The 18,720-nt window shown below is 36.0% G+C and overlaps 3 protein-coding genes across 3 annotated transcripts; 2 read left to right on the forward strand and 1 right to left on the reverse strand.

The window, feature by feature from the left end:
- Positions 1-7,956: 7,956 nt before the first annotated feature.
- Positions 7,957-8,997, forward strand: LOC125494156 (uncharacterized). The gene is made up of 2 exons (XM_048637746.1): positions 7,957-8,289; positions 8,419-8,997. Exons 1-2 carry the CDS (start codon positions 7,957-7,959, stop codon positions 8,995-8,997), a joined length of 912 nt encoding a protein of 303 aa, XP_048493703.1.
- A 1,089-nt stretch (positions 8,998-10,086) lies between these two features.
- Positions 10,087-10,500, forward strand: LOC125494154 (uncharacterized). Its single transcript, XM_048637744.1, has one exon. The coding sequence runs from the start codon at positions 10,087-10,089 to the stop codon at positions 10,498-10,500; it is 414 nt and encodes a 137-aa protein (XP_048493701.1).
- Positions 10,501-10,979: 479 nt separating this feature from the next.
- LOC104884026 (expansin-A11) lies at positions 10,980-13,892 on the reverse strand. The gene is made up of 3 exons (XM_010668615.4): positions 13,504-13,892; positions 13,077-13,398; positions 10,980-11,771 (listed from the first exon to the last, which is right to left on the reverse strand). The coding sequence occupies exons 1-3, from the start codon at positions 13,643-13,645 to the stop codon at positions 11,459-11,461; spliced, it is 777 nt and encodes a 258-aa protein (XP_010666917.1). The 5' UTR covers positions 13,646-13,892; the 3' UTR covers positions 10,980-11,458.
- Between the last annotated feature and the right edge of the window lie 4,828 nt (positions 13,893-18,720).

Genomic DNA, 18,720 nt, shown 5'->3' on the forward strand with positions numbered 1-18,720 from the left:
ACTAGTGGAACCAGATGTATCACCCTTTTCTGTCGCCTGAGTAGACCCTGCTGGAGTGGATTTCAACTTCTTTGCAGCTAGTCTCTTTTCCTCAATCCTCTCAGCATTACAAGCACGAGTGTACACCTCCTTCATTGTAGTATACTCACCAGCTCCCATCCTAGAATCTTACAAATTCATTTAAAAGTTGTACAGATTATATACAAAATATATTAACGTTCTAAAAACCCCAAATCCAATCTTTCTTTCTTTCTGAACTATTCTGTAAAACTTTCAAATATAACCTTTCATAATCTGTGAGTAGGAAGTAATAAAAATCCAATGAGCTAGCTAGGCTCACTAGATAAGATAAACACCAAAGTCCCTAGTATGCATACCCCTAACTTGATAACGTACCAAGAAGGAAGACAAATGGCAAGAGTATTGATCAACATACTCCTAACTACTAAAATATATTGTTGAGACATTGTTAACTCAAAATACTTCCAAACTCGGAGAATACCGCTTACCGGCAACCCCACAATAAAACTCTATAAACCCTCGTAAGGGTGAGGAACTTCCTCCTTTCAAAATCTCAACTTGGTATCATAGAGGAACTTCCTCCTTCCAATATAAATCTCATAAACATATCTCAATTTTTTTAATAAAATATCAAGAACAATATAAATCTCAAAGTATAAACTTCATAAAACAATCTCGTTGTTAAAATAAATTTCTAAGCAATGTAAAATAATTTCTGAACTCATCTGTACAAGCACAGTAAGAAATATTACCTTATCAGCAATCAAAATTAGCGAATCTCAATCTCAAGTAAAAAAGGTTCCTCTACGAACCCGCAATCTACAATATAATAATAGTATTGTATAAGTCGCTTAATTCAACTATAATTGGCATTACCTAGCTAAAGAGCATTAACCATTCCCAAAAACAATAACGAAACACACAACGTTAACCACACCACAACAACAGCACAACACAACAAGAAAGTAACGTAGACAAACTAAATAGATTAAAGGGAAAAATAATCAACCCCAATATAACTCAACTAAACTACTGCCATCAATGATTAAACCTCTGTAACTGCCATACTACTCGCATACAACCAATACCACCAAAATAGCTAACACCAAGAACTTGCACAAAGCATAACTCCTAGTATACAACTCCAAATCACAAAATTTTTGAGTCTAAATTCATTGATTCTTCAAGCTCTACATCTTTCATTAAGGATCCAAGGTCTAAAAACCGACATAATTATTGAGAAATCGCCAAAACAGTAGCTGTGTGCAAAATAGAACATACAACGAAAACAAACTTTTATAACAGCAAACCATATTGAATCAAGCTAAGATTACTACTCTGTTTTGTAATGAAACCACAACCTATACCAATACACATCAAACCAATATAATGGGAATTTCATAATAAATTTTGAAACTAACAACTAGCAAATTAAACCCCTAAATTATGTTAATTAAATCAAATTAACCATCAAACATGAACCTTTCATATAAATTTCGCACACCATAAATTTTCCCCAATTCAATTTATTTTAGAACCCTAATTTAACAAATCTCCAATTTCGAAAATTAAATATAAAAAATCGAAAATTAAAACTTAGTGTTAGAACTTTCCTAATAAAGGTGAAGTAATAGAGTAATATTATTCAGAGAAGGATCTGAAATACTATTCTTTTGATCCAATCTTAGCTCGAAAATCACAAGCCGAATCACAATATTAACATCTTCGAAAAACCCACAAAAAAAATCGAGAACTATTGAAGAGACGAACAAGAGTTGAAGTGTGATGATGGTTGACGATAAATTTTGTAGTTTTGATTGGTTTCGTTGGTTGAAGCAAGAAGTAGAAGACAATTGCCAAATGAAGAAAAAAAATGGTGATATCGTGAGTCTGGTGTTTGGAGGAGTAGTACTGCTTTTCCACTTTTTAAGTTTTTTTCTTTTTTTCTTTTCTATTTCTACTTTCTCCTTCCTTATAATACTAAGGACTAGGTATTGGGTTCTAACTTAACCTAGTAAATTTAGGAGTTTATTTTTTACCACTTATAGAGTAAAGTCAAAGCTAATAAAAAAAGTATTTTAAATAAAAGAAATCTGAAATATTTTCATTAAATAAATTAATGCAGATAATTACTAAACGGGTATAAATATACGAGGTGTTACAGTATTTCAACTGACTCGTATTTCTTATTTGTTTTAGCTTTGCCCTACTTTCCTTACGGGGAGTAGTTTTCAGGTCCATTGATGATTCATGATGCATGGGAGGAGCCTTTTGGGATCACTAGAACTAGATCACTATTTTAGTAGTCTTTAGACTTTTTATATTAGTATTGTGGTTTTTGGATAATAATATTATTTTTATAAATAAAGTTAGAAGTTTTCGCTGCATATTTTGTGTATCAAGTTATAGTATTGCCAAAATGTATTTTTACGTGGCGGTAATGCCCTAATTAAGTTTCTCCAAGTATTTTACGAAAGCATAAGTTTTTAAAATAGAGAAATTTGGGGGTGTTACAGGGTTTCTTAGGTTAACGACATTAAAGGGCCATGGTTTCTTACGATTAATGGCAACAAGCTAATTTTTTGTGCAACCATAGTGAGATTAGAGAAAGGAGAGGAAATGACAGGGAAGTTCACATGAGATTCAAATGGGGGGTTGACATTTTAAAACTCATGTGTTGTAATTAAACTATGAGCACATGACATTCAACTTGCTTTGTTGCTTACATACCGGGCCTTATAAAAATCACAAAATGACAAACTTGGGACCTACAGTGAATAATCCATAGTAGAAACTTATAAAAGAAAATGGATAATAGTCGAGCTCTTGTGAATTTTCCCTAAAAATAATCAAGAACAAGCATGAAATTGAAACAACAACCAAGCAAACCAAGAAAAGGAAAAGCAAGGAAAGAACACACCAATATTAATGTGGGAAACCCGAGCTCCGGGAGAAAAATTCACAAACTTGCACTATATGGAATTAATGGAGAACAAAGGTGAATAAATAACTCTCCCACAAACTATGTCTCTCTCCTGAAACCCTAGAAAAGATGAGATATCAAGTTTTAATAATGAAGTGGTGTGCTACTCTTTCTAAAACCATAACATAGTGTCATTATACTTATATGACTAAAAGCAATCCAAGAGCCACAATTAAAACTTAAGTCGCAAAAAACATGTCCACATCTGGGTTTGTCTGCCTGGGCCCGATAACCACCCACATGGGCCAAATTGCCCGCCAGGATAAAATGCTCCCCCCCCCCGGCGTTGCAGTTTTCCTAATTATACGCTGGAGCAAAGAAGTGACTGGTCGCCCGAGCCATGCTATCGCCCGCCATGGCAGCCGGCTACCCGCTCGGGCAGTTGTCGTTGTTACACTCCCTTCACTTGTTCTTTCCTTCTTCCTCTTGTTTTGATGCTTCAGTATCTCCACAACTTAACATCCAGATCCATTAAAGGTTGGTAGAGGCAGAGGAAGAGTTGTACTTTGTAGGGAAGAGCTAAAGAGAAACCTTTATGGGAAATAAAGTCTGGGATGAGGAGGTCATCATCATGCATGGGAGGAGTCACCAGGGGGAGTGCTAAGGATTCGGTGGACAATGAGGAGATTAGGGATGAGGGATAAAGGAAAAAGATCCCAAACCCCACTACTCCATTAGAGATAAGGTTAGCGACTTGGATCTGGGCTTCCAATTTAAAGAAGGGATCATATATAAAACTTCATATAGGCCCTATAGAAAGCTAGTCATCATCCAAAAATCAATGGATTTACCATTTGATTGTTTAATGGGAATAGAGTGTGGGAATGGAAATTTAAAGTCCCACTTTTTATATTACCTTGTTTGTTTAGTGGGATTGAGATTTTATAAGAGGTTGAGAGTGACATTTTATAGGGTCTTTACCTATGAAAGTAAGACGGAGGACATGTCTTAAGGGGTGGAACTTGAAAAGGAGCATAAAATGACCAATTTGCCATTAGTAGAGGCGAGAAGGAGGAGAATCAGTAAGGGTCTCCGTGTAATTTTGTTATTTAAGTCCAACTTATTTTCTTACTAATTAAACAAGGTATGACCAACATTTTTTTGAATTCTCATTTCTCACACTCCAACTCCACTCCACATGGCCTGTGGGTGGGGGCGCTGTGTGTGGGTAACTCATAGGACTTCTAGTCTTTTTTAAAAAAAATCTGATGCCACATTCCATCTTCTAATCCCTAAACTATCATTCTTGTATTCCAACGTCCCCATGTTTATGATAAAAATCCCCTAAGTGACAATTTTTGGATGGGACATTGAAAACTAGACTAGAACAGAAAATAAAGAGCGGGAATAAGAGTATAGGAGACACAAAAGATGGTGATGCGAAAAATCAATGGAAAAGGGGTAAAATCATGGGTGGCTATGAGTCCACCAATCCACTATAATATGGACACAAAGCCATTAATTACAAGTAAAATATTTGATCATTTATAAGATAAAAACATAATGTAGATAAATATAAATGTTACCAAAGGAGGAGGTCGAGAGATGATTGCACAAGCAGATACCTGATGATGTCATACCTTAATCAGAATGATGTAGGTAGTATAGTAGTAGGATTCGATGATGTTAATTTGGGCTTATAGGTAAATTGAATATAGTAGTTTGGTTTCCGTAATAGTGGAGTGTATAGATGAATTTATTAGATGGTAAAGTAGCATAGAGTATTTGGTTGTTGTGGCTGTGTTTAGAAACTTGTAGTTAGAAGGAATATGATGAAAATAAATAAGGAAAAATTGCCAAAAATATGCCAACATTTGGCTAGTCTTCCGGAAATAAGCCAAACTTTTGAAAATACAGATAGAAGCCAATTTCAGGTCATATGACCTGCAACTTTGTTTAACCGGTTAAATTTTTTTCTGATTTTTTCTTCATTCTTTCTCTCTCCTCTCTTTCTTCATTCTCCCATCTCTCTCTCATTTCTGATCTCTCTCAACTACTCTTCAACCAAGATGCAGCCGACACCTCCACTATCACCACCGTCGCCGCCACATGCATCTCTTCTCTCTTCTCTTTTTGTGTTCCTCCTTTTAGGTTGGGGTTGTGGGTCGTGGCTTTTGGTTTTTGATTGGGGTGGGGTTGTGGGTCTCGAATTCGGGTGGGGTTGGGGGTTGCGTTGTTGGGGGCAGGGTTAGGGTCATGGGTTTCGGTGGGATTCAAGTCGTCGATTTCAGTGGGGTGGTGGGGTTCAAGTTGGAATTGTGGTTCGATTGGGGTAGTGACGGGATTCGGGTTGTGTGTTCAGTGAGGTGGTGGTGGATTCGACTTGGGTGGTTGAGTTTGGGTGGTTGCTAGGGTGGTGGGGTTCAACTCAGGTGATAGAGTTGGGTTTGAAATTGTAGGATTGGTTGGTGGTGAAGACTTTCGGATTGTGGGTTTGGTTGGGGTTAGGGTAGTGGGTTCGGTGGGGTGGTGGTGGGTTCGAATTAGATAGTTGAGTTGGGGTAGTGGGGTTGGGGTTGGAATTCTGGGTTCGGTTTGGGTAGTGATGAGGTTCAGGTTGTAAGGTTGGTTGGGGTGACGGTAGTGGGTTCGGTGGGGTGGTGGTGGGTTCGGCTTAGGCGGTTGAGTTGGGGCGGTGGTGGGTTCGACTTGGGCGGTTGAGTTGGTTGCAGTGGTGTGGCGGGTTCAGCGTGGGTGGTTGGATTGGGGTTTTTGGTTGGGGTTGTGGGTTAGGATGATGGTGGTGGTAGTAGTGGTTGCTGGGGTGGTGGTGAGTTGGAGGAGGGGTTGCAGTTTTGGTACAGTGGTGGTGTTAGGGTGAATAATTTTTGTTTGTTTAAGTATAATTAAAATTAAGTTTAAATTGTAATTAAAATTAAATTTAATTATAATTAAATTAATAATAAGATGGTTAACCTGTTACAACCTGTTATAGCAGGTAAACGAAATCTCTGACCTAAAATTGGCTAATATGATGCAAAGGTTGACTTATATCTTAATTTTCAAATGTTTGGCTTAATTCTGGAAGACCAGCCAAAGGTTGACTTGTTTTTGACAATTTTTCCAATAAATAATAATACTTTTTAGGCTCTTAGTCGAATATCTAGGTGGAGATTAATGGTAGAAATAAATGAGCATAAGAATATAGGATATTTGATGGGTCTCATAGTTTGGGTGTATGAAATATACTAATGGAGGATGAAAATATAATTGGGTATTTTGTGGTAATACCATGGAGTTTGTTCATTCATTGTAAGAAAGAGAAAATAATATATATGGAAATGGAATTAAAGTGGTTTCTTGGGAATATAATGAGGAAATAGTGACCGATTGAACGTGGGATCTTTTGGCCTTTAGGAAGAAAGTTGTTGCCTCTTTTATAGTAGTAGTACATATAGTTATCTTCTTGCTAGTGGTACTGGTACATAGTGTGCTTCTTGTTTTTCTCCGATTGTTCCCTTCATATTCTTAACCTACTTAGCCTTGCTTAGCAAGTATTCTATTCCACATATGTTTATTGACTTTGATATATAAGTGGGCATGATGATTCCCTAATATAAGAAAATACCTTGCCTTGGTTATATAATCTTTGATCATATAAAATATGCCATAACATTAACACCCCATATGCTATTACCACAAGGAGTTTTTTTCTTCTCTGCTGGGGATGTTTTTTTGAAGTTTTTGTTTCGCAATCTAGCTTAGATTATTCTCTTGTAGTTGGTCCCTCACATTGCTTAAAATGACATGTTTTTCTAGATTCGACTAATTAACTTGTCAATATGGATAACATCATACTGTCGAAGTTGCATTAATAAGTACTCTGTTGAAAAACCGATAAAACTTAATTGACCTAATGGGTAAATTACCCACTACTAATAGAATTTAATGTAAGGTGGAATCCAACTCAACATTAATAATTATTTTTTGATGATCTATTAGGAGTAAGTAATCCACCCATTTCGACATTTTGTAGATGTAGCTATGTCCTTGACAAACTTATGACTTATGATTTGGAGTCATAATGAGCCTATCTAATTAGCTTTATTCCCTGTGTCAGGCTAAAGTTACAAGACTTAAGCTTAGTACTAGTTATTAGGCCCGGGCTATGCCTCGGGTAAGAAAAATTTCATTTATTAATATTGTACTTTGATATGATATCACTAAATACAACTTGGTCTAGTGGATAAAACTTTAGTACATGAACTTGAGGTCACGGGATCAATACCTATACTATGCAATTTCTAAATTTTTTCATTGTACATGGATTACATGAACTAAAATTCCCTAGGGAGAGCGCCACGTGGCACCGTTCCTGGTTTACGCACGTCTTTTAATATATTAGTATAGATATGAAGAGGGATATCAATGCCGTAATTAAGTGAATCGACGTCAATTGACTAATTCTAAAATTCATCAACCTAAGCTCAATTGACTAATTCTAAAATGCCGTCAATTGACTTAAGATTTTCAATTTTTCATGATCTAAACTCGACTCAAGAGCCTTGTGAAATTTGATAGCACAGTAATTCTTACACGTAAATCAAGCACAAAGTACTAACTCGATTCATAAGACTCTTGAACGACTGTAAATTGAACAGGTAGTATCCCAAATTAAAATGGAAAAATGACTATATTGTTATGAAATATAATATGGATGCCCATTATACCCCCGTTAATATATCCGGGATATTTTAGGGTTTTGTTCTCCAAGCATATCCCTAACTATCGTATTGTATGTATATATATATCGGACTATATAGAATAAGATAGACAACACTATTCTCTCTTCTCTCTTCTGTTTATTTACGACACGTTATCAGCACCAAACCCTAGCCGACTGAGCAAACAAGAAACCAAAGAAATCATCTGTCATTGAGGTTTGCAACCCATTTTCGACTTTTGTGAATGTAAGTACTAATGTTGCAATATTCACTGGTATATAGTGAACTATGTCGAACCTTACAAAACGTGAATTTGCGGCCCTTGATATTACTGGAAATAACTATTTGTCTTGGGTGTTAGATGCTGAAATTCACCTAGCTGCAAAAGACCTTGGTGATACAATCGGAGAAGGAAATAAAGCAACAAGTCAAAACAAAGCTAAGGCTATGATATTTCTTCGCCACCACCTCCATGAGGGTCTTAAGATTGAGTACTTGACTATGAAAGATCCACAAGTCCTTTGGAGAAATCTAAAGGAAAGGTATGACCACCAGAAAACTGTAATATTACCCAAAGCTCGTTATGACTGGTTACATTTAAGACTACAAGACTTTAAGTCTGTAAGTGAATATAACTCAGCTATGTTCAAAATTACTTCACAGTTGAAATTATGTGAAGAGAAAATTACTGATGCAGATTTGCTAGAGAAAACATACACTACCTTTCATGCGAATAATGTTGTCCTGTAGACACAGTATCGTGAAAAGGAATTTAAGAAATATTCAGAACTTATATCTTGTCTCCTTGTGGCTGAGCAAAATAATGAGCTACTGATGAAAAATCATGAATCACGTCCAACTGGTTCTGCTCCACTCCCTGAAGCGAATGCGACATCCCATAATGGGAAAGAAAAATATCATGTCAACAATAGTGGTCGACGACGTGGACGTGAACGTGGATATGGATATGGATATGGTCGAGGTTGCGGACGTGGGTACAGATATGGTCAAGGTCGAGGCGGAGGTGGTTCTTTCAAGAATTCATATTCCCACCAGAAGAGGGGCAATAAAGATTATAACAAACAAGAGAAAGATAAAAATGAGAACGTGACCAATGTATGTTACCGATATGGAGGAAAAGGTCATTGGTCTTGTACGTGTCGTACACCAAAACACTTGGTTGACCTCTATCAAAAATCATTGAAGCAAAAGGGAAAGAAAGTAGAAACAAATCTTGTGTACAAAGATGGCGAAGGTGACTTTGATTGTGGCAATACACCTCAACTGGAAGTTGCTGATTTCTTCACCACCCATGAAGGGAATAACTAATCTATGTTCATTTAAAGAATAAAACTCTGTTTTCGTTTATTAAGTTATTACTATGGATATTTTTTATTTTAGATTTTATTTGTTAGTACTATGATTTTATATGACATTGTTAAATTCTGGTTATTTAGTTATTCTTATATATTATTGTTATTTCATTTATTTGAAGAATATGAATACCCCTCAAGTTCACTTAGCAATGAATGGTAAAGATTTATGCCTAGCAGATAGTGCAACTACTCATACCATACTAAAAAGCAAGAGATATTTCTCTTATTTGACAATTAAAGAAACAAGTGTGAGTACTATATCAGGTAGTACAAAGATAATTGAAGGCTCTGGAAGAGCAAATATATTATTGCCTATGGGAAAGAAATTTGAAATCATTGATGCATTATACTCTCTCAAATCTCAAAGAAATTTATTGAGCTTTAAAGATATTCGCCATAATGGATATCATGTTGAGACAATAAGTGAAGGAAATGTTGAATACCTTCATATCACGAGTATTACCCAAGGCACTAAGCATATTTTGCAGAAATTACCTGCATTTTCCATTGGTTTGTACTACACTAAAATCAATACAATTGAAACATATGCCATAGTAAACATGAAGTTTACAGATAATCTCACTATTTGGCATGAACGGTTGGGCCACCCTGGTTCAATAATGATGCGGAAAATAATTGAAAATTCATGTGGACATTCATTGAAGAACCAGAAGATTCTTCCTAATGATTTCTCATGTGCTGCTTGCTCAAAAGGCAAGTTGATAATACGACCTTCAGTACCATACTTAAGTGCAATAGGGGCATTGATGTATCTTGCTAGTCATATGAGACTTGACATATCATTTCCTGTGAACTTGTTAGCAAGGTTTAGCTCATGTCCAACTCGAAGGCATTGGAATGGAATAAAACATGTACTTCGTTACCTCCAAGGAACGAAAGATATGGATTTATTCTTTTCTAACCAGCCCAAAGAAGACTTAATTGGTTTTGCAGATGCAGGGTATTTGTCTGATCCCCATAATGCTTGATCAAAAAAGGATATGTGTTCACAAGTGGTGGTACTGCAATTTCTTGGCGTTCCATGAAGCAAATTGCAGCCACTTCTTCCAACCATGCAGAGATTTTAGCTATCCACGAAGCTAGTCGTGAATGTGTATGGTTAAGGTCCGTAATTCAACATATACGAGAAGATTGTAGCATATCTATAGGGAAAGAAGCTCCAACAGTTATGTATGAGGATAATGCAGCATGCATCGCACAGCTCAAGGAAGGATACATCAACGGTGATACAACAAAGCACATTTTACCAAAATTCTTCTTCACCCATGAACTACAGAAAATTGGTGATGTACAGGTTCTACAGATTCGTTTAAGTGAAAATTTGGCAGACATATTTACCAAGGCACTTCGAACTGCTACTTTCAAGAAATTAGTTTACCATATTGGATTGCGTCGTCTCAAAGATCTCAAGTTATGTAATCATGAGGGGGAGTAGATGTGCACTGCACTCTTTTTCCCTTAACCATGGTTTTTCCCACTGGGTTTTCCTGGTAAGATTTTTAATGAGTCAGCATCTTATGCGCATGAGGAAATATTTTATTTTAAGAGAGAACTTTTATTTTATATAATGGACATCCAAGGGGGAGTATTATGAAATATAATATGGATGCCCATTTATACCCCCGTTAATATATCCGGGATATTCTAGGGTTTTGTTCTTCAATTGCAAGCAGATCCCTAACTATTGTATTGTGTATGTATATATATATATATATATATATATATATATATATATATATATATATATATATATATATATATATATATATATATATCGGACTATATGGAATAAGATAGACAACACTATTATCTCTTCTCTCTTCTGTTTATTTACAACACATATTTATTTATACTCTGAACTATAAACATATATTGTTTTTAAAACATTGTATGGTAAGACAAGATCCTGAATGATGAATCCATAAACTAAAGAATTTACTCTTACTGAATACACAAAACAAACCAAAAGAAATTACAAAGATATACTATGTATATTGTGAAAGCAATAAAATTAGTGGTTGCTTTCTTATTTGATGCACGAAAACATCCTCCCAACTTAAATATGTATAAAACTATAGTATGGGTAACTTAAAATTCCCACCTTTTTTTTTCCTCTTGCAAATTCATTCACTAACAGTAGCTTTGAGTTTGTGGGTTTGCCTCCATTTTTAACCACCAACCTTCCAATGAAAATCAATGCCACTTAATATATTACAACTGATAGATTTGGCGGGCTGCTTCAAAGGGGAAAAACAAGCAATGAGCACGCCTCTGCCTATCAAGAATTTCGGTGGCTTAAACCCACTTATAAAGCTTAAGCTGATGACTGGAGTCCCAGGAATAGTTTAATACTCTATCACCCACAAACTGTACTGTAAGCGCGCCCCATAATATTAGTGGAACTGTACTCGACTCGAAAAAGTTTGTCCAAATTGCCAATTAGCAGGAATAATGTCGTTAAAAACTTGGGTTTGGCCATCAGTTATTGTGACTCTGAAGGAAAGAGATTGTCCATTGAGATAGGCCAATGATTGCCAGTTAGCTCCCCAGTTTCGAGACATCGCCATCCAGTTATTAGTTTTTGATCCTTTGATTGAAACAGATTGGATAGATCCTGCTGATGCTACATTGCTGATCAAAACTAGCTCAAAGTAGTCCCTTCCATTGATGGCAAATCTCACTCCTCCATGCTTCTTGCAAGGTACCCTGTTACAAAATCAACAACTCTAGGGTGATTAGGAGCTTCTTTTGTTTTGGGCAAACCCTCATTCTTTTCTTTTATTTCACTTCATTAACTAAGTCTTGATAGTTTTGATCAATGGTAATATTATCATTTTCTCATATTACAACTTTTAGTGCTAGGGTAATTGTTAAAGTTAACCATATGTGGCTAGGGGTATAATAATGCGAGTCGAGTTCAAGTATGAGCTAGCTCGACTTGAGTCATTAGCATTCCGAGTCGAGCCCACTCGAGTCGAGCTGTGACCGATTCGAGCGTCGGCCGAGTCGAGTTTTGACCGAGTAGATTTTGAGTATCTTACAAGTGTCTCATCTTAAAAGCAACCCTAATGTAGAAAATTGCTAAATCTAGGTATATCGCTATTGATAGTTAGGTATTCGAGCTTCTCAAGAGTTTTCGAATAAAGTATCGAATTACTCATCTCAGCTCGCCAACGTCTCGGGTTCAATTCGAGCTCATCCGAGTCGAGCTTTAATCGAATCGATCTCGATTAGCTCGCGAGGTATCTGATGATATCATTTACACCTCTAGATGTGGCAATAGAAATCACATACTCCCTTGGCTCTCTAACACAAATTTGTCTTTGCGTCTACTTTGGCTGTTAGGCGTTTGCTTCTTCTTTTAGAAAATTTTAGGTAGTTGAAAAACACATGGGCTCCTATGATTTACACAACCACTCTTATTTCTACCTATAAATGGATAGATTACCCACTTCCGATAAACAATTTAAAAATATTTGTTGATACTAAGTTGAATCATATATACTCCCTCCGTCCAAAAAATAGTTCAAGTTCCTTTTTGCATATGATTAAAGATGTATCTTTGAACTACGATATCTTCTATTTAGTATTAGTAAAAAAATATTATAAATATACACATTGTGACGAATCTAACAAGATCCCACATGAATATGTTCTTTTATATATATTAGTGAGAATATTTGATCAAAATTTCTAAAGTCTGACACCTAAAATAAAAACATGGATTATATTTTGAAACGTAGAGAGTATTAAATTTTAATAATAGCAAATAAACGACCGATTAAGTAGACTAAGTTTTATCCCTTATCTCTCTTACTTGTTGGCAAATCACATAGACTTATTTGTACATTATTTTACCTTTAACTTCCTGTCTTAAATGCGTATACAAATGAACTGAAATAATTATTAGGGAACAGAAAGGATTTTAGGACATTTCCAATTGCAGTTATAAAACAACAAAATAGAAATGTGGCAAGATGTCCTAAGTATTGAAGGATCAAATGTTCTAACCTTTGGAACATGACAGGAATGATTCCACCTCTATAGATGCCAATCTTCTCCCAAGCAGGTTGTGCCATGTCAAAGTGCTGTAGAGGAGGATTACACCAACCTCCAGCGTTATTTGGCAAGGCAAAGTTCGGAGGGCAGAAGTTAGTCGCGGTAATAGTTACGGAAACTCCCTTCTTGCACCACTGCGGATCAGTCTTATAGTCACACATGATCTTATAGCATTGTCCACACGATGCACCATTATTAAACAACGCAGTACTCAAAGCCGCGGTCCTTGTCCCATACCCTGCAGAGTACAAGTTACCATATCCACAAGCTCCTCCTGCGGACATCACGAAACACAAGATTCAGCACTATGTCGCTTCGATTCGTTTAAAACAGAGTACTAATATAATCATTGAAACATTAGTAAAAAAAAAAGACATACCCATAGTTCCAGAAGCGTCGCCACCGCCATAGAAAGTGGCATGAGCCTTTTGCCATCCAGAAGCAACAAAAGCATGAACACTAGTGTTAAGGTAACATAATCCTAGAAGAGTAGTAACTAAAGCTAAGGCTGCTTTGTTCATTTTTTTTTTTATCTTTTCACTTATGAAGAAAGATGAAGAAGCAGCTAAGAATGAAGAGATCTGGATCAGAGGATGTTGTAATTGCAGAAATAAATGTTGGTGTAATGCTTCCTTTTATATGTGTTCAAGTATACTCTAGTTTCTAGCCTTTAGTAACCACCTCACATGGAACCAATATAGAAGTAGGAGAAGAAACAAAAATTTTATATATATTTTAAAACAAATAATTAAAAGAATATTGAATTTATATAATTGGAATTATCCCTGCAAAGTCTGATCCCCCATCAATAATTTCCACGTTCTGCTTTTTAACATTTTCCTCCTATTACATCACATACCCACATGGATTTCCCAGCAGAAAAACCGCGAATAAAATCAAAATATAAACCAACAAATTGCTGCTTTCTTTAGATTTGTTTAAAGTATGGGATTGGATTGTTTGTTTTATTAACCATAAAATATATGAATGTGATTTTTTTTTATAAGTTGATGACAAAAGTGTCATACTATGCTAGAACCTTGTACATGTTAATTTGAGTCAGCTAAACAAGCAAGGGTGTATTAGAATCAGATAAAAAGGTGAAGGGTCTCCACCTCTGTGCAGTTAACCTACTACTGTTTTGATCCTACAACTTAAAGATTATGAAATACAAATCTTATCGTTAAAATAGGATTGGCTTTTATTATGTTCAACGTGTTTCATGAAACAGGACTCTTTAATTATAAGGTCCCCAAAATAGAGAAAGTCCAAGTGGTAAAAAGAAAAAGAAAAGATTTATTGACTTTCCAGTTCCCACAATACTAATGCATGTTTCTAATCTTTTGTAAGTCTTAATTTCCAAAACCATTTTTGGAAACGCATTCACCTTATATTGATTACTCGTAATTCAAACCTCTAATTATCGCTTCAACATAATTATTCAATTCATATTTCCAATTAACCTCAAATGAAACACTGAAAAATATGATTTAAACTGAAAAAAATTTTATTAGCTATTTATTTGTAATCCATTTCCACTTACATTTATCTTTTAATTAGGGATGTTTACGGTTTGGGTTGGTGCGGTTTGGGATGTAATCCAACCCAAACCGCAAATATACGGTTTGGCATTTTTCCAACCCAAACCGCACCGCAATTTTGCCCAAACCAACCCAAACCAAACCGCGCAAAACGGTTTGGTGCAGTTTGGTTTGCGGTTTAACTATTTTTTCCTCCGCGACATTAATTTTTTTAATCTAAGAGTAAAAAAAAATTGTTAATAAATATAAAGAGTCGAAATAAGTAGGAAGTTGACTTCGTAATTAAATATAAATAATAATTTATTTATACCTCAAACTTCTTTTTTTAGTTGTATGCCACCTTGTCAAGTGTATTTAAAAAAAATAAAAATAGATAATTTTTTTTAAAAAAAAGATCATATAAGATTGCGGTTTATGGTGCGGTTTCGGTTTACAAAAATTAAAACCCAACCAAAACCGCAAACCGCGGTTTGCTTGAAATCATAACCCAAACCGCAATTTTGAAACCGCAAACTAACCCAAACCGCGAAAAAACGGTTTGGGTTGCGGTTTGGTGCGGTCCAGACCGCACTCTGAACAGCCCTACTTTTAATCATAAAAAAATGATCCTAAAATAATCTACTTATTTGGGCTACTCTTTTTTATAATCTAATTATATGAAGTGAAGAATCATGAATAGATGAACTATCACATTATTAAATTCTTCAAATATGACTTTGTACAAAGCCTCTATATAGTTTGAGACAGGCCTGCATTAGATCAAATTTTATTATTGAAATAAAATATGAATGTAAATAAATGTGAGTTATACATCATCAATTAGGCAAGTGGAAGTCCACATGGTATTCATCTGGACTTAATATGTGATGTTCTGATTCAATCTCCCATTATCCTCATGTGTTATGCACATGAATTCATATTGACACTGTGATTCTTGTTAGCTGTATGTTTCATTATTCATTAATGAGGTTGATGTATGTTCCTTAGCATTATGTGTGCACCGTACCGTTCATAATGCATTGATTGCACATAATTTGGATAATACGTACATATCACCGCCATCCAAATAAGGGTTTTCATGACTATTATTTGGATAATACGTACATATCAGTGTATCACCGCCATCTTAATAAGGTTTTTCAATGGACAATTGTCATAGGTGTGTAAATGGGATATATGATGTAGACTTGGAGACATTTTGTCAATTATTGTAGATCATATCTACTAATTTTCGACTCAACAACATCAGACGTCCTTTCTATAGTTAATCTAATTTTCATATTTTAGGGTCATTAAATGGAGAGAACGAAACCACCAAAATATGACTTATCGTAATAAGTGACTATTTTGGAGTTGAATTAGAATGTGGAATAAGGACCTATAACAAAAGGATGAGAAATATGTAGGACTCGTCAATCAATATGTAGAAGGATACACACCATGTTACTGTGGTCCTAACACACTAGAAAAACTCTCATTTATGTTTTTTGTCACTTAGTTAATTATTACTGGTTTGTTGTTGTCTGTAGTGAGGTGGTACTATTCTGTTATATCAAAATCCACCTTGGTAGTGGGAATATGTACTAGAATGAGTCATGTGATTGATTCTATATATATGTAAGGAGGTTGCTACCTCATCTCATGAGGGTAAGCATAATAAAATTCTCATTGCCATTGTTCTATTCTTGTTTTCTCTAAACGTTGATAAAACTATCTGGGTAACAAATATCTTCATGGTATCAGAGCTGAGTACTTATCAGCCTGAGAAATCGAAAGAACAGTGAGCAACATAAACCTTTCATCCTTTGTGCTTATCTTCCATAAATCCGCTGCAAATTAATCTTTCATACTTCTTGTTTTTCTTCCTAAAACCTCTGTAAAATGGGAGACAAAAATGGGAAAGTTTCTCTATCAGACATCCAAAATCCTCTGTACCTTCATCCTTCAGATGGACCTCATACTGTGAGTGTTGAAAAACTCACTGGAGTTGCAAACTACAGATCATGGCGACGTTCCATGGAGATTGCTCTTGCTTCCAAACGCAAGCTAGGGTTTGTGACTGGTACAATGAAGAGAGATGTATCTGAAAAAGAGAAGCAGTATCAATGGGACACCTGCAACAGTATGGTGATAGCCTGGATTACCTCATCTCTCTCAAACACCATCGGAGATTCAGTGTTATATCTGGGAACAGCAAGAGAGATATGGAGACAACTTGAACTAAGGTTTTCATTAACTAATGGAACCAGAAAGTATAAACTCAACAAAGACGTGTTTGAACATAAACAACTGGGAAGATCAGTGAGTCAATATTACACATCAATGAGGGCAATGTGGGAAGAGATTGATGCTTTGAATCATCTTCCTCCCATTACCACCATGACAGAAGAAATTAATGAGTTTGTAAGTGCAATGAATGTTCAGAAGGAAGAACTGAGATTGTTCCAGTTCTTGAATGGACTTGATGAAGATTATGGTGCTCAGAGAAGCCAACTACTCATGGGTGCAACATTGCCTACTGTTGAGATGGCATGTGCCTCCATACAACAAGAGGAAGCTCAGAGAGAAGTCTTAAATATAGTGAAGCCTGAGCCAGATGCCTCAGCTCTGTATAGTAAGGGTAGTGAAGAGTCATGCTCAGCTTGTGGTGGCAAGAATCACACTAAGGAGAGGTGTTGGTTTGTGATAGGACATCCCAAGTGGCACCCAAAATACAAGAGAGAGCAGAAGATCAAGGAAGGAACTATGCTGAGTTCAAGCTCTACTCGGCATCAGAAGGGCAAGTTGAACAAGGGTAAAGGCTCACAGAGATGGGCTGGTAATGTAAGCACAGCTGAGAATGTGAACATTACAGCACAACAATTGGAGCAGTTGCTGAAACTTATACCATCTGGCAGCAAAGGAGGTTCTGAAACTGAGGATGAACTAGACACAAGTTTTCCAGGTATGGTTTCATGTTACTCTGCATCTACTGTGATGAATGATTGGATAATTGACTCAGGAGCTAGTGACCACATGACTGTTGTGCTTGAAAACTTGAGTGATGGTGTAGTAACTCAAGGTAAGCCTAGAATAAACCTGCCTAATGGAAAAACTGCAAGTTTTTCACACAAGGGAACAGTGAAGCTGAAAAATGGTTTGCAACTTAAAAATGTGTTGTGTGTGCCTGATTTCAAATATAACCTGCTGTCTGTGAACAAACTTGCTCAGGACAACACAAGCCAAGTAATCTTTTACCCTACATTCTGTATTATATAGGATTGTGTTTCTCATAAGATTAGAGGGCTTGGAAAGGCCAAACATGGATTGTATTACTTGGTGGATGAACCAGTGAAGAAGATGGAGGACATGTTGAAAACTAAAGCAATGCAATCAAGCAGAAAGAAGGAAGAATGTGTTAGTCTAAATTATAGATCACATCATGTTAGTCTCAATGTTTCTAAGACTAATCAATGTGTGTTGTGGCACAATAGACTAGGACATGCTCCATTTGAAAAATTGAAACAAATTGGTTGTATTGATAATACTGTTGATGTTCAAGGTGTGTGTTTGACTTGCCCCATGGCTAAGTTTTGCAAACTGCCATTTAATGTTAGCAAATCTTGTGCTACATCTGCTTTTGAATTGATTCACCTAGATGTATGGGGACCTTACAGGGTGAGCACTAGATACAAGCACAGGTATTTCCTGACAATAGTGGATGATTACTCCAGAGCCACATGGGTACACCTCATGAAATGCAAGTCTGAGTCCTTTAATTTGATGTGATTGAAATGTTTGTGAATTTTGTTAACAATCAATTTCAGAAAAGAGTAAAGCATATCAGGAGTGAGAATGCCTTGGAGTTTGATGATGTGAAGTGTAGGAAGTTTTTTGCAAAATTAGGCATAGCACACCAAACTTCTTGTGTTGATAGACCCCAACAAAATGGGAGGGTGGAAAGAAAACACAGGAACATCTTGGAAATGGCTAGAGCTCTAAGATTCCAATCTGGCTTGCCTCCTAGTTACTGGGGGGATTGTGTTCTCTCAGCTACACATATATCAATAGACTAC

Source organism: Beta vulgaris, chromosome 1 (genome assembly GCF_026745355.1).
Source record: "Beta vulgaris subsp. vulgaris cultivar EL10 chromosome 1, EL10.2, whole genome shotgun sequence".
NCBI lineage: Eukaryota > Viridiplantae > Streptophyta > Magnoliopsida > Caryophyllales > Amaranthaceae > Beta > Beta vulgaris.